Raw genomic sequence first — 26,913 nt, forward strand, 5'->3', positions numbered from 1 at the left:
GTACATGAATTAGCTAATAAGCAGCATCCTAAACTAGGAGAAGGCCTTGGGGTCTCCTGCTGACTTTCTCAGGACAGATGTCCTTGCTGGCAAAGAGGACACAAAGATTGAACTACCTTCTCCTTCCTACTGACTGTTAAGGTGCATGTTGTGTGGGACAAGCTTTGGGCAATTACCTATTCAGAAGAGGAAAACTTGCTTATCACACCTGACAACACTGTCTTTCAGTTCATTTAGTTAATGAAGTATACATTTATTGTACTTTATTAACCGGAAAAATAAGGAAGGTGTTGATTAAAAGAAAAAGGAAATGGACAGAACTGATTGTAAAGAGACCTAAGCAAACCCCAGGAGATGAAGAGCCAGCAGAACACTGATGCAGAGAAAGCCAGGAACAGCAAGCAATAGCAATGAAACTCTCCCACAGGCTCCAGCTCTGAAGTACCTGACTTGTACCTACACAGCAAAGTGCGTTAACACTTCATTATCAGAACTAATTAGGAACAGGCTCGACTTCCCATTCACAGTCATCAAAGGAATGAGGGAAATGTGCTAAGCCACAAGGCTTAAGGAGCAAGGAAAAACACCTGATGGGAGGATGAAATGAGAGGGAAATAAAAGTGTGAAGTGTTCTGGAGGAAATTCCTGGCAGGGCAGACACTGTGGAGGAAAACCAACACCCTCCCTCCAGAGGCAGCTTGTGAGTGCCTGAGGGCAAGGAGGGGTGTCTGCAGTGCTGCAGTGCTATTTACAGTGACAGCATGTACTAGATGGGAGCAGCACCCATTCCTGAACAGGCTCACCAATATCATTGTATCGTTCCTTGCAATCAGTGTGGCTCTTCTTTCCATAGTAGGAAAACCATCATGACCTTGTGACTGTAATATGACAAACGAGTTGGGAAGCTCATCTCAGCCAAAGGAATATGAGACAAAGTTAATTTTCATTTTATCCTAACCCTGGACTCTACTGCCAATCTTAGCCAGAAGCATCCAGGCAGAGTGTTCTCATTCAATTTCCAGTCTCGCTTTATAAACCTTGAATTATAAATCCTGAGGGAAGTATTTGAACAGCAGAGCAGTTCTCTGAGTTCCTCACCGTTTCAGGTTGTCCCATCAAACACTGAAATGGAAGAATGTTTCCTGACAGGAGCCAGTGGACGTGACTTCAGGAGCATTCCTTAGAGTCATCACTGGGACAGAGCCCTGAGGATGCCAAAAAACTATATGCTGTGTTTGGCAGAAGGCTGGATGTGACTTAGGAGACAGCTACTCGAGAGAGTCTTGCCCATTTACCTGTCCAGCTGCAAAACTCTCATGGGAGTGAAGTTTCCCCACAAATAGCAAGAACAATGAAAACATGCTACAGAAGGGGCTAGTCCAAATGAATTGCTGAGGTGCCAGTACAGGCAGTTCTGAGACTCACAAAGGGATTGCAGAGAGTAGTTCTCATCCATACTTTCCCAGAAAAATAACCCAAGGAAGTGAAAATGATTCTCATTTCAATTCAGATTAATTTTAAGACCCAGGTCGAATCTGGTCCTGTACAGGATGCTTTGTATGCTACTTGTAGCAGAGAGACAAATTCCAAAGCAGCACCCATTGCAATGGTATGCACAAACGGAGCTTTGATCCAAGCAACCCAATCTTAGTGCTTGAAAACTAAAGGGGCTAATCCAGTCAAAGAAAAAAACGAGGCAGGCAAAGGTACAATCTTTGTTGCAGAAAACACTTGCAATGGGGCTGTCCCTTCTATTTCTACCCTAAGCTCTGTCCTTGAAAACTTTCCTGTTGCTGCCAGATAATTTCCTACACTGAGCTCTTGCTATTCAGTTATGGATTAACTGGCTGATAGTTCCTTGTCATCAGCCAGAGACTGAGCGTTTTAAGAGAAACAGACTTGCATAATGTGGTTGCTATGATAAATGATTCCCTCAGCACCATAAAAAATATTTACGGTCCCTAAATAACAATTTAAAAATAAATTCTTTATTTCTTCTTTCTTTTTTTCTCTGTCCTTAAACAAATAAAAAAAAGAAAAAAAGAGAGGTCACTTCATCTGTAACATGCTTTTCTCCCCATATTTATTTATTTATTCATTCATTTATTCATTCTACAAGTCTTCCAAGACCTGTGGTTTCTCTGCGTTGTAAAGTCTTGGCCACCTTTGAGAAGCAAATCCTATGAACTACAATTTCCAGCATCCTCTAGCAAAATGGTAGTAGATACTAGGTAAGGAAACATCAGAATGAGCGTTGACAAGGCATTTGTTCCATCAAGCTGAGTTTTTGGTATGTTGCATTTAACAATTTGCTCACTGTAGCTACTGCAGTTATGCCATTCCACCTTTGTAATGAAGCTAAATTTGCTGAAAGACCTACCAAGATTAGGGAATAACAGTGTTTCATGGAGCTACAAATCACATCAAGCTGTCCTCTGCTACATCTAACAGATGATTTTATTTACCCTGAAAGATAAATAGTGATACTCTGCAAGCCACCAAAGTCCATCATGCCTCAATAACCTCACAGCATGAATGAAAACTTACAGTACTTTGGGAAAGCCTGTCATTTGTCCTGCTGGTCCAGAAAAACCACTGAAACTATGAGTGTCCTGTGAAGACTGGAGCAGGCAATCCTGCTTATTAGTAGGTTAATATTTCTAAAATATTAACTATCAAAAAGTGACACAACTTAAAATTTTAATTCATAATTCCATTATGAATCTGAAAAAGGGATATGAACAGAGTGCATTTTTCAAATGTCTCTCTTGGTATCAGATCCTTTCTTCAGTGTAAGAAAAATCCACTTTGAGCAAAAATTGTCTTTCTGGCATGTTTGTGAATTGAGACAGATGTTTTATCTCACTGTAGGACTAGGAACCACCAAGGCTATTATGAGTAGCTTCACACTGAGATTTTGTAGAAATCTTTTCATTAATTTTGAATCTCTGGCAGCAGTCCTGCATCATTGTTTACCAGGATTCTCAGGCTGCTTTTAGGAAGAAAGTTCCAGAAATCAGAATCATCAATAACATTACAGAAACATTTTTTTAAAAAAATTAGTGTCAAAATTAACATTTTCTGTTTATGTGGGTTTTTTTTTTCTTTTTGGTGGTGTTTTTTGTTTTTTAAATCCTGTGTGGTATGTACAACAAATACCTTTCTTCTGAGACCATTTCACCCAGGTCTCTTTAGGGCTGGCTAAAGAAAGCCCCTTTCAGATCATTGACTAGAGTCATTACCAGCCTGACTGTTAATGGGAAGCTGCTTCTCCAGCCATGAGATAACAAGCAGTGCAGCTGAAGGTTGACTTCATTTACTCTGATAACTTCAAATCAGTATGTTTATATTTATTAAAAAGGTAATTACATTAATCCATACTTCCAGTGTGCTTGAAACCAGTCCATCATTTGGATTAACCCTAAATGTCTGGTCCCTGTTTGACATTGGGTGTTGTGTAAAATTCAGAGTGGGAGTGCAAACTCCACTTGCTGTCCAGAAACAAAGAAAGGAATCTTCCCAGGACATTACAGTGGTTACATTGCAATATTTTTTTCTTAAAAACCAGAGATCCTTGGCACCAGCACTACTGTACTGCTCTGTGAATGGAATTCACAGACGATGCTACAGTGCTGTATGAATGGAGTTGTGGTCTAGAAGGGCTTAGGCAGAACTCAGCCCATCCATGCATCTAAATGGCTTTGCCACTGATTGTCAGCTCACATCAAAGCTAGTACAAAATCTTTAATTCTCAAAGGAAATCAGCAGGTTGTTGGAGTTTCCTTGTTAGAAGAACAAATGCTTTCCAGTCAAACCTTTTTTTGTGGTGCTCATGGGAACAGTGGACAATCTGTTATTGTCAACTGCTAAGAGTTTGAATATATTTGATCATTCTCCTTACACCCAACAGCTCAGTCCTTTCCTTCCAAAGACAGTATCAGCATTGGGGAAAAAAGGTGTCATATGAATTGCCCTGGAGAACAGCCTTGATTCTGCTACTGAGAAAGGATATCGCAGACAAATCCCTCTCAGCCAGCTCTGTCCACACTGGTCTCGGGCTCTGTTGGCTTTCTCTCACTCCCTTGAGGCAGGCTGCATGGACAGAAAGGGGTTCACTTTCATGTGGGCTGCCTCAGTCCTGGCATCATCTTTACACTTACTTAAGAAAGCTTAGGAGAGAGACTCTGTACTAACTGCTTTGAGAAGGATGGTCTAAACGGTATGCAGAGATACCTAAGAGCTGAAAAACGTATTTGATCTGACTGCAGCCCTGAGTTTGCGTACAGCTCTGTTTATAACACTGTGTCACCACACCTCGCTGAGTTGCACGGGGCAGACATGCCTGTGCTGTTTACTAACTAAATCAGTCTTTTAAAAAAGAAAAACATATACATGGTGTCAGATGTATTTTTCCTCAAAATGTTTTTGCGGGGAAAACTTGTATTCATATGAACTGGAAGATAAACACTACCAGGAACCACAATAATACTATGCACACTTCCAGGCCTCAGTTTCCCATGCTCAGAAATTCGAGATACGCTGCTCCCAGCCAGTGTGCCTGTTGTGACTCTTCATTCATTCATGTATGGCTACTTTGACAGTTCAGGAGAACATCACAGAAGTGCTGCAATGGTAACAAAGGGCAAGATGAGGCCATCCACCCTACCTGTGACTTTGCATTGAGAGGATTCATATCCATGTGAACAGAGATAAAGTGCCTGGTACTGAAGCAGGGAATCTAGGATAACTGACAAAGATGGCCAAAATGTATCGCCTCCTCCAGCAGTCAGTGGAATTAAATAATTCCATAACAAAGTGCCAACTGTGTCTGCACCAGAACCTTTGCAGTTTTGCAGAGACCTTACTAGGTCAAAACACTAACACCAGCAAACACCCCAAAATGAAGCCCCCGGCCTCTTATGCCCATTTTCCCAACTATTCTGCCTTCCTCAAAATGGCATCTTTTACCCACCTCACCACCCAGGTCTTCAATTTTATTAGCACAGCTGCCTTCACTCTGAAATGGAGGGCAGGATAAGCCTACAGTTACTGTACACTAAACAGAAACACCTGTGACTCTTTTTCATATACATTCATATATATACACATATATTAGTTATTATTTCTTTTCTTCAGAGCACCAAGTCCCATGTTCTGCAAAGGAAAATAAATCCCCATCCTTACATTCTCTCCCACACCCCCCACGTGGCCTTGACAGACAAGCACAGACGGTGCAGCAAATATTTCACTTCACTTTATTTTAAAGAAAAGGAGAGAGGGGGAGAGAGAATTCTTGTGGCATTCCAGAGGTCCCTGGACACTCATTCCAAATGCCGGAGTTGGGCCCTGGGTGAGTTTCAGTCTAAAAGAGAACCTGGGTTTCTAGGCAGCCGTCCAAACTCAACACAGACACTTTTTTTCTTTCTAAATCAGTTAAAAAAAATTAATACCTAAAGAGAAGGGGGGGGCGGGGAAGAGAGAAGGAAGGGAGAGAATTGGAGGGGAAGGAGAGGCAACCAAGGTAGCAGAAAATGAGCGCAACAGGAAGAATCCAAGTCCTCTGTTTTTATTGCAGATTTGGAGTTTTATCGCCAAGAGACAGAGTTGTAACCATGCAAGGAGAAGGGCTGCTTCCCTTGTGGCCATGAACAAATGGTGAGGAGAATCAGGCCACCTTTCTCTCCTTGGTGGCGGCTCCTGCCAGGGTAGAGGAGGCTAGTTTTGAAGCTGGTCCTCACCATGTTTTGCCCACATTGGCTCTGGCTATCCTTCCCTGATGTGCAAGTGAGGGCATCTCTGGCACACCAGTCCTGGAGATGTGCAGCTCTGGCTTATGTATTCAGTCCCACTACAGCTTTGCCTAACTGATAGCGTGCCCAGATCTACTGCAGCTCAATCTAAGCAGCAGCTCAGTCACCACAGGAGATATGCTGCACTGCTGGAGAACTGGGGAGACTCCCTCAAGACAGTTACTGACTCCTACTGACCTCAGCCCCAGGAAAGCCACAATAGCACTGGCTTCTGTCACCTTCCACTTCATGGCATTAACCAACACCAAGTTATATTTCAAAAGTAAATTAATTGCTGAGAGTACTGCAATTTCTTACCTCACTCAGCTTAGCCCAGTTGAAGGATTTCAGTGGGTGTGAAGGCTGTGGGATAGATTTCTTCTTCAGGCTGGTGACGCTGCTGCTGAAGGTGGTTGTTGAAGTGGGTGGCATCCCCATGCTGAAGAACGGTGGTGCTCCTGGTGGGGGAGGAGGTCCTCCTGGTGGAGGTGGCGGAGCAGGAGGAGGGGGACAGCTGGAGAAAGGCAGAGGGGGTGGCAGCGGGGGCAAATTCTCAGACATGTGAGAAGAGGACAAAGCTAATGGGCCACCTGGAGGGGGAGGTGGTGGGGGTGGGAAGGAAATGCTGCCCCCTTGCTGGAAAATAAAAAACACACAGAAAAAGAAAGCAAACAGTTTGAAAGGCACAATAACTTCATATTGCCAGCTGATGTGATTTTATTACGAGTCTCAAAATATTTGATGTTTTCTTTAAAGCCTCCTGCACTCAAAGCCATGCAATAAAGGGAGGAATCTCAGCTTTCATTTAAGAGAAAGTTTCAAGCCCTTGAAGTTGTGGAAAGAGCTTGAGAAAAGGAATCATAAATGGCTCAGAAAAACAGAAAGCTAGTAAAAGAAGCCAAAATGTATTATTTTCTCCTTATGTATGAAAAAGAGAAAAGTTCAATCTTATGAACTTTTGAACTCCTGGGTTTTAAACCTTGGGGTTTGAAATACTGAATACCTGTCATTAGGCCCCATGAATGCAAAGTGGGAGAGGGGAGGAGGGAATGAATCTGCTTTCTGCAGTGTCTAACTTCTCAGGGCCGTGTTCTAGGGAGTTGAGGCTCAGGCACACTGCTGGGACAGAGGGAGCACCAAGGAGGAGGGAGCAGCTGCAGATGTCACTTCTGTAGAGCTTCAAGGCAGTACAGACACTCTTGAAGCATGACAGGCATCCTGTTTCTTCACTAAATTTACTTTCATATCTGGGAGATTTCTCTCTGTTCCACTGAAATAACAACCCGGGCCACCCCACTCAGCAGTAAAAATTATGGCTGGAGGAGAACAAGTGTGCCTCAGCAGCTCCTGCAAGGAAGGTGGCTGAGGAGAAGGAATGGAGCAGCCCATGCATTATCCATTCTATAACACCAGCTCAGGGATTTCAGTCTCAGCTAAAAGCTGAGCAGCTTCTAAGTATTCATCTTTGTAGCTGGCTAGACAGACTCCCTCTGTACTGACCATAGAAAGTGTTTCATTCATAATGTGTTTTTGTTCATCATTCACTAGTTAGCAGGCTTTAAACAAGGATGGGAAGAGTCCCAGTCTCGTACCGAAAACTCATTAAGCTGAGCCACCAGGTCGTTCATCTGATCCCGGGTTTGGCGCAGCTCCAAGGATTCCTTCTGCAGCTTGTCCTTCATTTTGTTCAGTGTCTTCATCATTTCATCTTTCTCCTGGGTCTTTGTCTCACATTCCCGCTCCTTCTTCTCTAGCCTGCTCATCAGCTCGACATGATCTAGAGGGAACAGGCAAGTGGGGCTGATGAAATAAAGCTCATGAACAGTCCCCGAAGAGATGCAGGTTATGCTGAAATAAAGCTGACTGGGGATGTATAATGAGAGTAGGAAAAAGAAAACAGAGTCTGACTGTCTTGACAGTGATCTTCACTGATCAAGACAGCAATACCCAAGTTTCACTTAGACTGTAAAATGACTTCACGTGAGGACTGAGGGAAGCCCCATCCTGTGAAACACATAAATGGATCACCACTTGACAAAATGTACCGGAGGGAACAAAGCAGGGTTTGTCCACAAGAGGAAAAGTTGCGCCCAGCTCTGCTGCTCTCTGCTCTGTGACTGAATTGGGATCAGTCTTACCTCCTCTTTTGCCTCCCTGAGCACAGAGGACACACTCACCTTTCCGAAACTTCTCTGCCTGGTCCCTCCACTGCTTGACTTCATTTTCATTCACCAGCCTGAAAGATGAAATCAGATAATTTAAACTTGTTCTGAGCTACTCAGGCTGAAAGGCAAGTGGCCATTATTTGCAGTGACCAGCAAAAGGCAACCTGATGAATTTACATGTTTATACAGGATTGTACCAGTGGTCAGTCTGGTTCCAGATCCTGATCCTTACTGTAGTCAACAGCTAATATAAATGTGATGGCTTGTTGCTCAAAGTCCTGAAAAGGGATAAAGGAACCCCTGGGGAAAAAAATCCAGATATATTCCTGTCTTCAGGCTATGCCCTCAAAGTACCAAGTCTACTTATTTTGAAAGAGAGAAGTCATCACTAAAATAATGATAGCTGCCATCTTTTTTTCTACTTTCTGTGGTTCTATTCTCTCTTTCTTACAAGGAGGGAGGATGCTTATCTGTTGGGTAATATATCAGTAACAAGGCAATGCTAATATCTCGTACTGGCACAGCTATTTCCTATTACTGACAGAAAATATGCAGGGCATGCTGGGGATTGATTAGATATGCAGAATGAGGAGTAGCTATGAAAGTAGAAAGGGAAGATCAGGCACGAGGTCTACAATGAAGTCTGATATCCAGACAGACAGAAAGAGATGAACACCAGTGTATTTTTCCATGACAAGAAATCAGTTTTGATTTTGGCTCATGCCTGTAACAAGACGGACTGTAAGATTTTTAGTACAGGAGAATTTGGTTTCATATGAGGCTTATGTTCTATAAAATGCTCTTTTCAGTGGATAATTCAGAAGGGTAATGGGCCATGAATTACCTGCAGAGGGAGATGAATGGGATGAAGAGTCCAAAAGTTTGGCTAAAAAAGGACTGAGAACAGGGAAGTTGATATGAGAGCCAGCTCATGTAGCTAGACTTCTCAAATGATGCATCCTATGGGAAAAAATAATGGTAGTGCCCTCAGCCAAGTCTGTGGGTAAGAGCATGCAGACATTTTATGAAGAGGTAAAAGGTTTTGTGTGCTAGGTGTGGGCTGCTTTCCACCACTTGAAATCTTTCTAAACTATGTGCTCATTAGTGAGGAATGAGATCTAAATAGAGATGACCACATTATTTTTTTTTTTTTGGAATATCAGTGAAACCTTTCATCAACATTCTAAATGAAAAAAGGCATATGAGGAAGCCTTGTTACGAAATCATGGGTATTTTTTCTGCTTTTGTAACAAACTTGGTATTTAATAGAAATGAGAAGCCAAAGACAAGGACTTTGCTAGAAAATACTGTCTAGTTAAGATGTCGTTAGAAGGAAACTATTTAGAAGACTAACAAGTTAACGAGAAGCCGTAAGTTAAAATAAGAAACTCCTCAGATACGATATTTTATTTCCTACGCACCTGCATACTTATCATGTACTTATACCTGCATAACAGAAATAAACGATAATAATGCAGCTTACATTTTAATGATATTTTTGACATTGAAGTTTTCCAACGGAGCTATATCCGGATCATCTCCTCGTTCATCCTGAAGAACAATTTGTTGGAGTATTCTGTCCAGCAGCTGCCACTGCTGGAAGTTTCCTCCATTCCTCTTATCTGTATGGAAAAAGAACAACCCATGAGAACTTCCATTTCCATGCCAAAGTGCACAGACCTGCCAATAGATCGGCATTTCTTCCTTTCCACCTTCCATCTCAGTCCTTGTATGTAGTACATTATAGAACACAAAGCCTAATCTTGAACTGTTGCTAGCAGATTATTTACAAACACTGGGCGTATTGGAAAGCACATAACAGCCATGGGCAACTCTGCGTCTGATTTGCACATCCAGGCTGTGCAGCCCTTTTGACAGATTAGCTCTAACTTGTGCTTTAAACATCTACAGAAGTGATTCCTTTGCGATAGCTGTTACTCAGTATTTTCTGGGGCTTGATGTTGGGGTTTTCTTTTTGGTACCTAGGTAACACAGTGACCAGGCACTGTAAAAACAATCAGACATTCTATCTGTATGCTCGGTTATCTGCAGGTCAGTGAAACTCAACTGGCGTGAAAAATTCATACAAACATGACCAGAAAGTGTGGAGAGAAAAAACAAAAATTGAACCAAAGGGACTGATCCCATGGGTACCAAACAGAAGAGCCAGAGCAACATAAAGTTCACCTCAGCTCCCTGAGTTACATAACCTAGACCTTTAGATTCCTTAAAACTGCTCCAGCACAATCCTGTCCTGGCCTAGCAGGATTTAGCCCTTCTGCCACCAAAAATCCAGGTCAATACCTAAAGCTCAAATACTGTCTTAAAGAGTAATATCATGGAGACCACTCGGACAAACAACTGTTTGAATTTATGCATGGCAGTACTTGAATCTAATGAGTGCCTGAAAACATACCACATCATTACTTTCTGAAAAAGCACACCACAGTACATCTCCCTCATGTTCCCTTCTCAGTTTGACTGCTCAAGTACGTCTGAAAGTAATGAAGACCGGCACTTGATACCTAACAGAATCAAGGCAGGCAGTTCTTTAGTGATCTTGCTATGCTATGCCTTTGCTCAGCTGCTACACTCTGCAAGCATAACTGAATTATTTTATTACAGTTAACAAGAAAAATCCTATCACTTCTTCTGAAAACAAATGGCAGTATTATTTTTCAGTTTGAGTTAAGGAGCTCTCCACTGATGCATTGCCATGAGATACCAGCCTGAAGACTAACTGTGGAATTTCCCAGTGACAGAACAGCTTTCGGTACTGTATTGTTTCACCAGAAAAATTCCTTGGTGCGTTTTGTTAATATTCAAAATGGTATCTGTTTCTGGGAATTCCCTGATCTAGAGCACAAAGGCTCTTTCTTTTCTAAAACTTCTAATTTAATGTCACTAAAAACTCTGTCAGTGACTAACTGGAATGTCTCAGTTACTTAATTTTATTTGCAAGTGCGGAGAGGTCAAGATGCCGCTTTAAGTATTGTGACAAAAATCTGCGGGATGGAGTCAGTGTAAGATACCAAGTCCCTTAGCCACTGCCAAGTTCTGAATGGAAGACAAGGGCAGTGTGTGTCCTGCTATCTGTGATCCTGTACATCAAAACTTCACCTAGTTCTTCAATAGCCCTTGCTCTGGAAAACTGTGATGTACTCACATGGCATCTGCAAGCAGTGCTGGAGGATGGATAACAAATAGGGATAGGCATCTGTGTGCTTCAGTTTCTTCTTTATCAACTCAAACATCTGAGTGGCACTTTTTGTATCAATGTGGATCTGAAGTGAGAGAAGGTAGTGAAAAAACAAGTAAGAGAAAAACCATCCACAGTGAAAGCCTGACTAACTGTGAAACATCTGAACAACACAGAGACAGGCAAATTTCCAGGAACTGGACCTCTGCAGAGTCTCCTGCAACATCCAGCTGCAAGTTCCAGCGAGGAGCAGGCACATGGGTCTCTGAGACCAGCATTGCCATCCCCACTCCAGTATGGAAAAGATCCCCAAAGTAAAGGGCTAGAAAGGTGGGAGGCGTGCAAAGCCACCAAGAGCTGTTCTGGAGCAAGCAAAACGTTTGGGTCCCAGAAAGTGGTGGCACAAATAGAAGAAGTTAAGTAGGAAAGGACTGGTTGTTCTGTATTGGCGTGTGGCAAGAGCTGGTCATGAAGAAAGAGGAAACTGTAACTATTCTGGACCCTACAGCCTCTTACTGTTGCTAGAGGTTGCGGAAACTGTCCTTGTTTCATGCTCATCTTTAAAATCCATCTAATCTAAAATACTGATCCTCTCCACAGGCTCTGAGGTGACGGTCTTCAGGAGAGTTTCCTGTAATCTTGGGAAAAGTATCAGAGAAGAGCCCAAGCATCACCCATAGTCCTGTAAAGGGGATGTCTGAAGCTAGAATGCATCTGGATCATCAGGACTGAGAACATGAGAACAGGGTTGAGAACTTCCTCCACTCCTGAACCTTCAGCCAAACAAAAGAAAGAAGTCTTTGTCAAAGATACTTGGCAGAAGCCCTGTCTGCGATCATTGTTTTCATTGTTCACACATCACAGATCCCCTACTTGCTAAATGAGAAACAGTGAAAACAAGAGCACCAGCCACTCTCAGCACCAAAGTCAATCATTTTTTTCAGGGAACACAATGCATCAAGCATCCAAAGTGGATGTTCATCTTTGGCAAGTTCAGGTACTCCAGAGAAAAACTTACCATGTCAAACCGCTTGGCAAGTTCCAGGTCATCTTCATTTCTGACCATCTCGAAGAAATCTAAGTGCCTAAGAGAAAACAGAAAAACAAAGCCTGACTATGTTCATGGCATAATTCAGACTTAAATTAAGCGTGTTACTACAGAAGCCGCAACACCTCATTTCCAGCTAGAACACTTGGAAACTGGCAAGCCTTTCTTACATGAAGTGCTGGGATAGGTATGCAAGGCAACTCATGGGGGTCAGTGACAGGCCAAAAGGAATGGCTTTTTAATCCTTGTGCTAAGTCACTGTTTTGAGGTAAGGCTGCTAAAAATAAACATAAGATAGGAAAGGGATATTCTATTCGTGATGAATGCAATGCCTGCAGTGATAATACATTTCTAAAAAGTCCATGCCATACTTGCTAACCAGATATCAGACCACTAACAAGTTGTTTCTTTTACACGGTGGAGCAGAGATGCATTCAGTGGATTAGTTAAACAGTGGAGCTCACAACTGTCTTTACATTTGCCTATTGATGAGCACAGCAGCATGCCTCTTCTGGGAACTGGGGAACCTGGTGAGAGACACATTTGACCATGGCATCTGGACTTCTCTTGCACAGAGACCACAGCACAGCAGATGATGTGGAGAAAGGCTGTGGCACATCCTCCTGTATAGACCTGGCATATAGCCTGTGTGATCCAGGCATCTGGGATCTTCTCAAACTTCTATTATCATTCTCATGACTGTAACTTGTAAGATCTAAAAGTGCCCCTAAGCCCCTCCTAAACAATCCTGGTTACTGACAAAGGAACACAGATTGCCTATAGGACAGATTTTCTTCTTGGTTTAATGTTGTAGATCAAAAGTAACATTACTGGTTCCAGCTCTGCAGTAAACTGTAGACGCATACAACTGTGACATTAATACACAGGCATATGCCTCCACCCACTCAAAGACGTGAAGCCAGTCTTTATGACAGGCAGCTGGTGCTAACTTGGTGCTTATACAGAATCTCAGACACATTACATTTGCCCCCAGGGATAGCTCTATCACCCTATAGCAGCTCCTGACAGTGGATATTTGAGAAAAGGGTGCCTTGAAAGCTGCAGGCGTAGGCCTGATCCATAGGTTTTTCACCATGTGCTTTGGCAAACTTGACAGTTCTACCTAGGAAATCCCAGATACCAGATACCTACAAATCAGCCCTGCTCTGTAGGAAGGGGCTTGGAGTAGCAGACAATAAGGGGTAGCAGCACATCAGCAGGTCAATGCCTCTCCACAAAACTTAATGTTGTCACAGGAGAAGATAGACTCCCACAGCTGCCTGCTCTTACATCTTAAAGTGCTTCATTTTGTTAAGCAAATGGATTTTACCAGGCTCCTCGTTGGCTCATCAGTCTTTTAGCTTCTTGAAGTGTATCAGTCAAATTGTTCAGATTGTTTACTCCAAGTTTATTTCAGCATGTGGCTTTGTGAAGGGTTTAATTTAAGGTCATTAACAGCTTCAAGTACTGTGGCAAAATATGGAATTGCTAGTGGAGAAACCATTTATTATCCATATAAGTTTTAACACAGTAATTTGAAGGTGCCATTCAGTGTTACATTTTGTGCAGCGGCATGGCTATTTAAAGATGCTCCTCATTCATCTCTCTTGCCCCCTGGGCATCTCTACACCTTCGCCCACCACAGGTGCCTCTTCTCTCACAGTTGTGCCAGTGTCACTGTTTGGGAGGCTGTGATACAAGCTAGGTCACAAAAAAGACTGAGCTCAAAGAAAAACCTTGGAAACTGAGAACCTGTGCTTTGACCACACATACTCAGTTTCAATAAAGTCCATGAACTATTGGCTTCCCTCCCTCCTACCAGGACAGGGTTTTGTTCCAGTTTTGCTACAAGAGAAAAGAATTGGAACATTTTTTATTTTTTTCATTCTGATTGCCATCCACAGCTTAGAAGAAAAGCAATTCAGGAACTCCTTGCCACAGCCATTCCCGATTTAGTATGTATGTTTCCTACTTCATCTGCTGATTTTAATTTAAAGGACAAATCTCATTTTTGTCTTTAAAGGGAGTCAGTTTTAGGAAGAGACAGAGACAGCTTTTGTGCTTAAATCCAATACCCAAATGGAGAAGAGTTTCTAAGAACTCTTTCTGTTGATCAATAACTGTTCTCACAAAACATGTCTTACCTGTCCAGTGTGGCGTTCTCATGTCCTCTTAGCTTGTCAATGACGGGTTGAATTCCCAGCATTAGGAACTCATACCGTAGGTGCAATCGGAACTCCAAATTGTCCTTAAAAAGTGGGGTAAAACCAAGTTATTGGGTTCCAAAAGCTTTTAATCACACTAAAAGAAAAATGACTTAAAACCTCAGTTCTTCCCTTTTTAATATCCTCTATCCTGACACTAAATTCACAGGATGATTAATTCCAGTAAAGTAAAAAAAAAATTAAAAAAATTATTGCCTTTGCCTCTGTTTCACTTAAAAATACAGTCCTCATTTACCTACCATGAGCTCTGCATACCTCAGAAGGACAGCACACTCCATGTTTTTCCATAAAGAACAAAAGTTATTAGTCCTGCTAGTTCATTAGAAGTCTGTCTCCTGCTTACAGATGAACAGTACTGCAATCTTCCTCCTGGTTTTCATGTTTGTCATAAAATCACCATATGCTCTGGCAAACTTGACACATATTCAGTGGGATGTTACAGGACTGCCACAGATAAAGACAAATACATTGCCAGACAGAGCTCTTATAAACTTATTGTCTGTTGTGGTTTAACCAAAAAAAGAAAAGCCAATGTAACAAAAGTTAACATTTTTAATGAAACAATCAGTTTAAACTATCCTCCAGACTCATAAGAAAGTCTTGTTAATGAAAGAAAAACAACAAACCACCTTTTCTGAAATGTCACCCTTTGACATTTTTAAATTTAAATTTTTTTGAGTGTGGCTTTGAGTTAAAACAACTTAACATTTCAAAACATTTCTGAAGATAAACCAAAATGTTTTCTAAAAGGCTGAAATCAAGAGGTAAATACTTTGCAGTTCTTTAAAAAAACAACAAAAAACCCTGAAGCAATCATTTCAGTGCAAGTAGCCTATGTTATATTAGAAGAGGCTGGGGATGAAACAATATGGAAGACATTCTAAGGCTGATATTAACAACTAAGCATTATTTTCCACAAACTATATCCACTCAATAACACAAGATTTGTGACTTAATCTACTAACCATTTCCAAGGTAAATTAATTCAAGCATAACATTTTAGAAGGAATTTCCAGGGCAGTGACTCACCTCACCGGCACCAGCATTCAGAACAGCATTGATAAAGGACATGATGGCTGTTTTGAGATTTACTTCATCTCGGTATCGCCCCATGCTTCGGTCTAGCTCATTCAACAATGTCTGAAACAGAACCGCAGGCTGGGTTAGAGGATATAATCTAATTTCTTACACCATTTTGCATACTGTTCATGGGATATGCACACAGTCTTATTTTGGTTTGCTATATATTTGCTTAAAGAAATATTTTTTTCAGACAAAGTTGTTAGCAATTTTGGGCATGCCACAATAAAAAAGAATGAAGAATAGTGATAGGAATAAAATGCCCACCTGATCATAATGAAAAAAAATTTTTTTTTAAACAAGCTATTATTTGAGAAAAAGCAAATGCCCTTTATAGTTCTTGCCAACATGATCTAAGAAAGCAGCAGATTGATGCCCTTCCTAGTCAGTTAACTCTGTATGGTGAATATGACAGGGAGTTTATACGTGCAGAAAAATCGCATCAGATTCATACATCCTTCCTACTCACATCACTCAAGTAATTTTCATTATTTTCTTGGATCTCAGCAGGATAGATTGCACTTGTGTATACAGGGGGAGAGAATTCTAAAGAGAAGCTGTCTTTTGAAGAATAAAACCTATACTTGAACCTTGGAAAATTTCTCCTTTACCTACAACTATTTCACATGAAGCAGACAATTACCTACCTCTTGGTAAGCTGCTTCTAGGGATTTGCAAATAACAGGAATATCCCCTGTGCATAGAGCTCCAAAGCTCAAAGGTGAATTACACAGCTCTACTGTAAGTGCAGTTCAGCTCCAGCTTCCTTGTTACCTAATCATAGAATGATTTGGGTTGGAAGTGACCTTTAAAGATCATCTAGTCCAACCCTCCTGCAATGGGCAGGGACATCTTTCAACTAGATCAGGTTGCTCAAAGCCCTGTCCAGCCTGACCTTGAACACTTCCAATGATAGGGCATCTACAACTTCCCTGCCAACCTGTTCCAGTGTCTCACCACCCTCATTGTAAAAAAATTTCTTCATTTTATCCAATCTAAATCCAGCCTCTTCTAGTTTAAACCCATTAGCCCTTGTCCTGTCACTACAGGTCCTGGGAAAAAGTCTTTCTCCGTCTTTCTTATAAGGTCCCTTTATATATTGAAAGGCTGCTACAAGGTGTCCATGGATACCGTATGTCCCCCTATTAACCAAATAGCAGGGGTATTTAGCATTCAGGGGAATTTAGCACAGAAGTGCTTTTGGTATAATCTCTACATACATACAGATATTTCACCATAATCTTGTGAACATGAGGAGACAAAGGAGAAAAAAGACTAGACAAACAATGTTGGTATCCTGTGCCTTATATGGTCTATTTAGGATTAATTCCACTTGAATGTTTACCAAAGAGGTTATATGTAGAAACTGATTAGCCATGAAAGCAACTCTACTTTTAGCTTTGTGCTGATGACCATGAACCTTCTCTTCAGGATCTTCTCTGATCAGTTCATAATTCCAAGGATGATTTTCCTTATTGGAAGAGTAACAAATTCCACTTGAGATCTGCCAGTTCAATTGTACGCATCTCACTCCGGCATTAATAATAAATGTCTCATACTCATTTATTTGTTTTGCTGATGCACTAGGAAAGACAGAATCCTTTTTACTCTTCCCAAGAAATTTTGGCCATAAAGGGAGAATGAAGACAAAAATAACTTTTTAGTGTTCAGCTCAGCAGACTATCTAAATAATGTTTTGAAGCTATAATGCTGAGTAAGGAAGTTCATTTTCCTTTAGTCAGTCTTCTGTCCCTGGCTACTGAAAGTGTTCATTCATAGCAAAATCTTTCCTGTGCTAGTCATCAGTTTCATAGGTCTATCTTGTTTCCTGTAGAAAATGGACATCACCATGGAGATATGCCTCAAGAAACAGGAGGAATATCCTCCTATACATTCCCCAAGGGAGAGAATACCCTCCTGGCTTCATACAAACTCTTTGCTTGTTTTTGTGTAAAAATATTTTGATCTGTCATACACTGCTACTGACAGCTGGTTTTATATCTGTGCATAGAATATTCACTATCAAGCAAGCCTGATTTCATAAACTCCTTTTTCTTGCATCTTCTAAATTGCCCAGCTGGCATTTGCAAACATCCCTACTCCTGACATTTGAACTTCCATCACATCCATGATTTCCCAGTAGTTATATTATGACCAAATACCAATCCTTCACCCATTTTGTAAGAAATGGGAATGAGTCTTACATAAAATACATTAAACGCCCTACTGAGCCAGACTGATGGTTGGTCCAGTCCAGCATCCTATCTCTGACAATGAAAATAGGATACTATTGAAGATTTAAATTCACCAACAAAACCAACTCTTCAACTTGACAAATAAGCAGAAGTGAAATAAATGAGAGAATTGAGTTCTGTTACTGTCAGATTTGACACTGAAATCCAAAGCACACGTGTCTTCTTGGATTAATTTAAGTAGACATTACTACAGAAGAATCAAAACCAAGGATGGTTTTGCTGGTTTTCTGCAGAGGCCTCATTCCTACCATATATTCTCACATACTTTTAGGAACATGCTAGAATCTATGCAACAACGTATCAGATACAGCATCCCGACAGGTTGAAGGTTGAAGTTTTCTATCCCCTATTTCAGAAGGCTGGACTAGAAGCAGAATGCAATGGGGGGAAAGCCAAACTCAGGGCAAGAAAAACAAAAACTCTGGGTTGCACTAAGCTAATTGAAGAGCAGCACATCTTCATGCAATTGTTCAGCTCTAGAAGGAAACACTCTAAGTTCATGCAATTCCTAAAGATCATAGTCTACACCCACACACTGTGGCCGAACTCCAATATCTCCAACTCTTTGCAAATGGCTGAGGTTCAAGTCTTCACTTGAACATTTCCTGTGAAAAAGATTTCACCACACCTCTTGGCAGCCGGCTCTGTGGCCCAATTGATCTTATGGTTGTAAAGGTTTTTCCTACTGTTTAAGCAAAACTTTCCTCACTTAATCCCGTTATTCCTCATCACTGACATCCAGTAGTGTTTCATTCAATCTGCAGCAAACCTCAAAAGGCTTTGGATGAGCCCTGAGGGGAAGAAGAAAATCAAGTGGGAATACAGGATTTTAATTCGTTCCGTGTTAGCCCCTCTACTACAATTCCAAATTGATCAGATTTCTTTCTACAGATTATGGTCTGTACTGATGGTGTTTAACAAAAACCAGGCAAGGGCGCTGTGGAAGGAATGCTCCTAATCTCCACCTTTTCAACTGACAATATCAAGCTTCCTTTATTCCTTCACTTCACGCTTCAAAATTTCAAGCAGCATTAAGGAGGAAAACAAGAGTGTTCTGCCCAAAGCAGGCCAGTTAATATTTTCACCGGCAAGTGAAATTTGCTCCTTTCAGACAGTATTTAACACCTAGGTTCTCTGAAGACTAAAAGGGAAATTCTTTCTCCCCACAGGAGTGCCTAGCTGAGTGGGTGTTTCAGACAGCAGACTAGGCTGGAAGGGCATGGGAACATGCTGATACACTTTTCTGGGCCAGTACAGCATTATGACTTTGCAAGATAAGTTTGACTCAAAACATGGCACGTTAAAAAGTACAACATGTTACAATGTCATAACACAATGCATTCACTCCACGGGAGAAATGAGGGGAAGCAGTAAGCATAGCAATAATCAGAAAGGCAACAGCTTAGGGATGAGTAAGATTGTGCCCCTTTCACAAAGGAAAGCAGTCATAAATAGGATAATGCAGACATGAACGACACTGAAATCAGAGACTCTTCTTTCTCAATTTTCATAGCGTTTTAGAAACCTCCATCTTCACAAGAAAAGCACCTAAGAAATTCAAGATAAAGCAACGTTTTCATGGTCACACAGTGAGCCAGTGACAGAATTACACTAGTACCGATTTTGAATACATCAGATGGAAAAGAATCCCAGCAAGGACACCAAGGGCTCATCTTCTTAATTCCACATTTCTGCTTTGAGGGTTTATTGTCTGGCTTTCCAATGTTTTCTTTCATCTCTCTTCTTTAAGGGACAGAGTAGAATTTGTAGGCAAAGAAGCATATTTCAAACAAAAATTGGATGAAGAAAAGACAGAGCTTTTCCAGATTGCTTCAGGAAGGAGATTGAAGGCATGCCTTTATATTATTGTGGTATTTGAGTAAAGATGGAATACTACTCTGAAGAGGACAGTTTTCAAGGAATATCTTAAAAGAGGAGCTGCAGACTGCCTGTTGGACATTAAAGGGAGAGTTATACCAGGCAGAAGGGCAGCACGAAAGAAGGGTCAAAGATTAAAGCAGGCAAAGGGATCAGTTCAGGCAAGAAGCTGCAGCAAATGTGAGAAAGTAGGAGTAGCCACAATTAATATTCAGACACAAACGTAAAGTATAGAATCTTGTTGCAAGTGCCAAGACAAAGATGATCCCTATAGGCCTGTGAACACACTGAACAGCAGAGATACAGGGTGAAGTTGTAGTACTAAAAGGCATTCAAGTGAAGACTGAAGTCTCAACAAAGGAAAGTAAGCTCTGAAGTGAGCTTTAAAGTGACTCCTCTCTGAAGTTAAGGATTAGATTGATAACTGCAGTTAGTAGATGCAATGCTGGCAGTTTAGAAAGAAGCAATATTTTACATCAGAGTTTCCACTCAAAGCAAAATACAAAATTTTGTTAAGTTAAGGAGATAGTCCTTCATATTCATAAAAGTTCTATCTATATTTTCCATTAACTTCAATTAAAAAAAAAGAACACATCAAAAAGCAAAGACATCCCTTCCAAAATATTTCAGCACAGTTTGATTAGTGGTCTTCAGTTGGTATGATCTGGTGCAATTTAGTTAAATTAATTGGGATTACAAGTGTTTATATCACTCAGAAATATCACTGTAATTTGGATTTTGACTTTAGATACAGTAGTATAAAACTCTAAGTTTCCTGTTCAAATAGTAGGAGTTATAGCAGGACAGAGCCCATGCAAGTTTAGTAAGAACCGTATCTTAAGTCACAGCTTTCCTTCTCTACTAATTCAGCAGTTGCTGGGTCCTCTGACTACCATTGGCTACCTGTGCCAGGTAGCAAGAGTTGTGCTTAGAAGGCTGGCCAGCAATAACTTCTGACATTCAATGAAACATGCCATGTTTTTTGTTACTGTATTAAATACCTGATCTCTACATCACTCCACCACACTTGAGTACGTGCAAATTGGAAATAATCAGTGTTCCACTCTAAAGTTGACAGCAGCACGTTATGCACGAGCTCAAGTTTTAGATGGTTGCCAGTAAATAATTCTGAACCTCTCTTCCTCCTTCTTACAAAGAGGAATGGAAGCAGAACCACGCACTGCAAATTTTTATTCATCACCATGATATTCGTCTGCAAGAAGGCAAAGAAAAAGAAAACAATTTATGTTGGGGAAACTACATCTGGAACAGTGTTTCTTACATTCACCTCCTGATTCCTCAAAGTACATAGCGCTGGTCACCACAGATGATATGGGGAGAGTGGGATACTTAGATTTACTGCAATCTGCAAGAGGGGAAGATATATCCAAACACATAGTATACGAAGTGCCAGCTTTCATAGATGAGGAGGGATAAACTGACAATGAGGTGGCTGAAAGGGATGAAGAATATTATCAACCACTGTCGTCAGGAAGGCAACTTAAGGAAAAGCAACAATTGCACTGATGTTGTCACAGATCAGCGTTACCTGTAAGTTTTTCATTGGACGTTCCAATAAAAGTGAGCTCAGTACAGTTTCCAGAAAGCCCTACACTCTTTACTTCACAAGCACTGAGTATGATTTCCAAAACTGAGAATCTGAAATTATTCTCCTCTTAGGTATTGTGTCTCTAATTTGGCCATTGTCTTACGGAGCTAGATCTAGAGAAAGACTGAGGGGTGCCTTTACAGTTGCCAGCTTTCCTTTTCCCCCCGCATTAGAATCAGTCTGCAATAACGAACCACAGAGCCAAAGGAATAAATTCCTACTCTGCACATTCAAAGTATGTTTCTCCTGTTTCTACAGTTTAGTTCACTTTTTATTACTTTTCACAGAAAGAATTCTTGTTTCTCAGTTCTGCCAGATCCCCAGTTGTGGGGGATCATTTTCAACATAACAGCGATTAGGTGTGGCCAGTCAAAATCAACATAAAGCTGCAAACTCTAAACTGTTCGGACACTTCAATACACTGAGTGATGCTGCTAGTTGCTCAAGCTACAGGAAACACATCCCCAAAAGACTTCAGTTTGAAACCTAAAGGATCTCTTCGGATATCTGCAAAGTCTGGGTTACAAAGATTACACTCAGGACTAGGATAAAGAAAAAAAGGCTTTCACTGGCTCGCATTGTACACTACATCTTTAAAATTTACAGTAAAGGTATAGGATAAGTGTTGTCAGCTCATCCTTTTCTTAAAATAGCCTCCCATAGTCAAGTTACAGTGGATGCTACTCTTGGTAATGAGCTGCAAGATGGCTCTAATACACAGCTGTGGGAGAGCAAGAGGCAAAGACACATAATACTCTTTAAATTGACAAATCCTACAGTATCAGGGAATATTCCACTAAAATGTAAGGAAGACCATGACCACATTTGTTTTATCAGCATTTAAAAAAATCCCCAGTCTCTCTGTTAGAAAAAAATTACTGAAGATGGATGAGAAATGTCTTTGGAAGAACCCTTACCTCCTCAAATTAAATTCAAGTTATTGCTGAGTGTAGTGGAAAATCCTATTCCAGCATCTAGACACAAGTGTTAGAAACTGCAAAAAAGAACACATCCCTTCTGCTAAATCATTTTGGGGTTTGGGTGGGGTTTTTTTGTTTTGTTTAAGAGAGAAAAAAACAGAGAACATCCATTTATCTTTAATTTTTTCCCCAATAGAAAAGCATTTTGACAAAAGCAAGCATTTATGCAAACTACTCTTTCATGAATGTGAGAGTTGGTAAGCATCTGCAAATCATTACACCAGATTCCTCAAAAGCTCAGCTGTACAAGACCTGTCTACCACACTTTGCCCAGCAATGACTTATCTCAGTTATTCAGTAAATTTTAAAACAATATAAAAAGAGAGAGGACCCAAATAGGAGACATTGAGTAAACTCAGCATCTATCTTCCATATGGGTTTATTAAGCAGAGTCACTTGGTTAAGTAAGGGTAAGTTAACACAGGACCACAAGTGTTGTCAGAGTCATGAGTTATCACAGCTTTTTGCCGAGCAGCTAAGGTTATCCCACCTGTCTCCCAGGTATACAAGAATGTCAGATTAATTCAGGAAGGATTCTTTATCTCAGCCAATTACTAGAGAACAAGCTGGTTTTAAAGTTTTTCCTTCTCTCTTCCATAGGCAGTCCACATTAACCTGCACATCATAACTCTGTACATGGCTTACTTTTCTGCTTCTGCATTGGTCATTCCTATCCTAGTCCTGTACTAAAGAATGGCGACATATTCTCATGACTGCAGCTGTAATCTCTTCACCTTCCAACTTTTACTCTAATTACTATTTTCTCTACTGAAATAGCCTCAAGAGCTTTCAACTGAGATCAAAAGGCCTCCCTCATTCTGAAGTCATACATCATACGTGTAATACCTGCATATTGAAGACATGCACCAAGTTTGAATAGACAAGCAATGCAAATGGGGCAGTGCACATAGAGGGGTGGACCTGCCAATGCCACATATAGGTTAACACCAAGCCAAGATCTCCTGCATCCCAGTCTCAGGTCTGAGTCACAGTCAGTGAATCCCATAGTGCATTCAGTTCTAACAACAAACATTGGCAGCTACTGTTCATGAGCATAGCCTGTTTCCTCATTCACTTTTACAGTTGTAAGCTCATTGTAGCCCAAAATCCACTGATGCATTAGCTGAGGATGAGGCAGGAGATAATGGCTGACAGAAACCAGGATCCAGGGCCTGTTCACCCAACACCACCCTTATCATTTCACCTAAGAAAGAATAGTAAATGGGTGAGGTTACCCGGAAGTTTAGGAGCTACAGCTTCATCCACAGCAACAGATGCTGTTACATCATTTTTGTAAAGGTGCTCAGTTCACTAAGAAGAGGAATGTTATAACAGCAGGCAGCAATATCCACAATAAAAGCCTGTGAATGATCTACTGACCTACTTCAAGGTCTCTGAGAGAGTTTCCCTTCTGTGTTCTGAATGGGAGTTATCTGAGCCTAAGTGGTGATGATTCACAAATTGATTTCTAAGTGGCAATTGAAGTGCCTTCACTGTACATTATTTAATCCACTGTCTCCATTATTTAATCCACAACTCTTTTTAGGGCTTTAAAATCAGGACCGAGGCTCCTGAAATTCTGTGGCTTCAGCTTCTAGGGCAGAGCAAATCATTACCAACCCAGAAATGCCATCAGGTTAGAGTATGAGCAGATTAACAGCTTTCATTTAACATAGCAAAGGGGATTTTAAGTTATCATCAATGACAAGCAATCAGGTCTTGAAAAAAACACAAAACAAAACCACTGATAATCTATTTGAGGAAGTGCCCTTCCTAAAACAAAATGAGAAATATTCCCTTGTTACTACCTAGAAAGTTTGCAATACATGCACTGTAAAAATCACTCACTGCACAGATTCATCATACTGGGTATTTCTGGCAAGGTATACTCCTTGTACCTGGAATCTTGTCCTTTCTGCAGCATAGACTTGGTAGTGAAGCATGGCTTGCAAGACTTTCTTGTGACCATCTGGTACCAAGCAGACAGCCCCTAGGATCTCCAGCACAGCAATCTTGGTCTTAATGTTCTCAGTCCGTAAGCTCTGGGAGATAATGTTGATACTCTCTGGATGAGCCAGGACGTGAGCCCGTCCTTGAGAGTTGTTCATCAGTGCCTTGATACACCCTATAACGGATGTGTGTATACGGCTCTCTGAGGTCTCATAGTCCATGCTCTTCAGGAAGTTCAGCAAACAGCTCAGGCCATCCAGCTCAATAAACCTGGTCACAAACCTGAAAAAAAAACAGGTAGGAAAAATAAGGAAAGCAGATCAAAGGCAATTTATTCGAACGATACCATATTACTCAACCCTGCATCTGTAAAAGCTGGCTAGTTTTCAGCCTAAATTTCACAGAATAATTCCCAGGTATTTAAGACAAACAAAACAAACAAAAAAGAGAGAAAACAGACTAGCTAATAGTGTGTCACATAGTTTCAAGGTAATTATATTCTGTCATCTTATGACCCTATTGTTTGGTCACTGTGTTCTTTGTTGCAGTTACCACCAAACACCTGCTGTGGTCCACCCCAATAGTTGCTGCATTTTCAAGACTGAACAGATTCTTTCAAATTGCTACATCTTACATACATGCTAATACACACAAGATACATTTTCATACAGACTCGTCACCACATTTATAATTAAGAGTTCAGATTATCTTGAAAACCATTTTTAGACTTTGGTCAAACTTTTAGCCAATACTACTTGTAGGCTTCCACCTCCAGGAGGTGGGTACACTGACAGAGGCAAACTCATTACTACTGTGTCTGTCAGCTGTACTGACGTCACACTCTGATCCCATGATATATGTACAGGAACATATTATATCTAAAAGGGACATGATCTTCAGTAAAAGGCAAAACTCCTATAATGGCCTTGCCTGCATTCTTTTTGGTTTGATTGCTTGTTTTTAGTTTGAGGAGGTATATTAAGGATGGAACAGGTCCACTGTTAACCTGCAGTAGCAAAACGTACAGTAAAAACATCATAAATAGAGGAAATACAGAATTAATCAGTTACCAAATGACACATTGAAGACTGAACCTATAGTAGGACAGGTTTATTTTGACTATTGACATCACTAGAGTTCTGTTTCTACTGTATTCTACCATAAAATTTGCCTTTCTTCAGGTTATGATTATGGAAACTGAGGATGAAAATAATACAGGAGAAAGTCCTTGGAAAAGTTTAAGGTTTTGTTGAAAAACAGGGTTAAAAAATCCAAACGGGTCAAATTAGACCATGCAGACAGTCTCCTAGACAAATCAATAGAAATGAATGGAATTATATAAGTCAGTTCAAACCAATCATTCTAATAATGCTTCATTTAGTGTTCCCAGGCTTAAGAAATGGGGATTCAAAGATATGAAAAGGGCTGCAAATAATTTTTCTAGATTGCTTTGTTTACCTCCTGCCTCCTCTAACAAGTCGTTCAGGTAGGTGCACTGTTTTAGAATGTCTGAATGCAAAACCATGTGAATTACATTTGAATTTTCAGTCTACCAAAATGTACACCAACAATAATATGTCCATGACCACACTCTAAACAGCATAATGTAGAAAGACACCTCAAACAAATGAAAAGGCTGTTAACAATTGCCACCTGTGTAACAAATTAGAAATATCAAAAGTCTGTCTCATTTTGCTTTTACCCAGCCCCTCTTCCTCCCTGTTGGATACTTCCTAATGTGCTGTCTTTCTCTTTTCCGTCCTTAAATGAGATGCTGTTCCTAATATGCATCAGTAATGGAAACACCACACTGAAAGACTGAATTTCACTGGTCTCTTTCGTGTCTCTGCACCAGCAAGACAAACCTGAGCCATACTTATGTATCTCCTGGATAATATGGACTTGATATATGTATGGTCTTCCAGTGGTTACACCCCACACCACACAGGAATTTTCAGGGCCTACCTGAAAGTTATGCTTACTATGCTGATGGATTTGCCAACTTTCAGGTTGTTTGGGCCAGCTGTTTAACCAGAAACATGGCAAAACCTGATGCTTTCAACAAAGTTTCGGTCTGAGGTTTGGGTTTTGTTCAAAACTGAATTTCAGAGTGAATATCAGAGTAAAGGCAAGCATACACAGGAACACGTGCACACCAAAAATGAAAACAAGATTTAGTTGAACCCTGCTAAGACAATCTGCCAAGTTTCACACAGGTCTGATTGCACATTCTTTGGATGCATCATCTGGTCTACCTTAACAAATCATAGGAGCAAAAGCCCCTCTGCCTGCAGGCCAGAGTGGAATCAACATTGTGCACCAAGGATTTGTTAAGTCACTCAAAGCAGTTTGTTATTTAAACTGATTATAGAAAGATTAAAACTTAGTTCAGTTTTTGTAATGCATTTAGCCACTTAGTATGCCAAAGAAGACTGAAATAAGTGCATTCATTCACGGCTAAAAGAGTTGCTGCTAAGGATGTATTTGGAATCAAAATAAGCACAAACTCAACTTTGGTTGTTACCAAACAACGCAGTGCCAATGATTTCTGAGCATTTCTCTAACCCTGGGCCTAAAGAGCAGAGTTGCTCTTTGCCTCTACTATGCAGGGACTAGTTTAAATTGTCCTCCTCCTCACCTCCAAAGTTCAGTTCTATGAATCCATCCTATACCTTAGCGATTCCCTCCATCTGATGTTTTGTTGTTCTTTTCAGTTCCTGGGCTGAGGGAAGACT

The 26,913-nt window shown here is 40.8% G+C and overlaps 1 protein-coding gene across 5 annotated transcripts in view; it reads right to left on the bottom strand.

Moving 5' to 3' along the window:
- DAAM2 (dishevelled associated activator of morphogenesis 2) overlaps positions 1-26,913 on the bottom strand; it is a 120,898-nt gene that overhangs the window by 39,443 nt on the left and 54,542 nt on the right. For 3 of the 5 annotated variants that reach the window (XM_059828543.1, XM_009817334.2, XM_009817333.2), the window contains exons 5-13: positions 24,127-24,460; positions 15,456-15,566; positions 14,346-14,449; positions 12,172-12,238; positions 11,121-11,238; positions 9,438-9,576; positions 7,967-8,025; positions 7,382-7,566; positions 6,108-6,425 (exon numbers count right to left, since the gene is read on the bottom strand). In XM_059828543.1, the coding sequence (XP_059684526.1) occupies positions 6,108-6,425; positions 7,382-7,566; positions 7,967-8,025; positions 9,438-9,576; positions 11,121-11,238; positions 12,172-12,238; positions 14,346-14,449; positions 15,456-15,566; positions 24,127-24,460 (1,435 nt within the window). Of the gene's footprint in view, positions 1-6,107; positions 6,426-7,353; positions 7,567-7,966; positions 8,026-9,437; positions 9,577-11,120; positions 11,239-12,171; positions 12,239-14,345; positions 14,450-15,455; positions 15,567-24,126; positions 24,461-26,913 lie in introns of all 5 variants that reach the window. The other 2 variants (XM_009817332.2, XM_059828528.1) reach the window with 1 other exon arrangement.

This window comes from Gavia stellata, chromosome 2, assembly GCF_030936135.1.
Source record: "Gavia stellata isolate bGavSte3 chromosome 2, bGavSte3.hap2, whole genome shotgun sequence".
Lineage (NCBI taxonomy): Eukaryota > Metazoa > Chordata > Aves > Gaviiformes > Gaviidae > Gavia > Gavia stellata.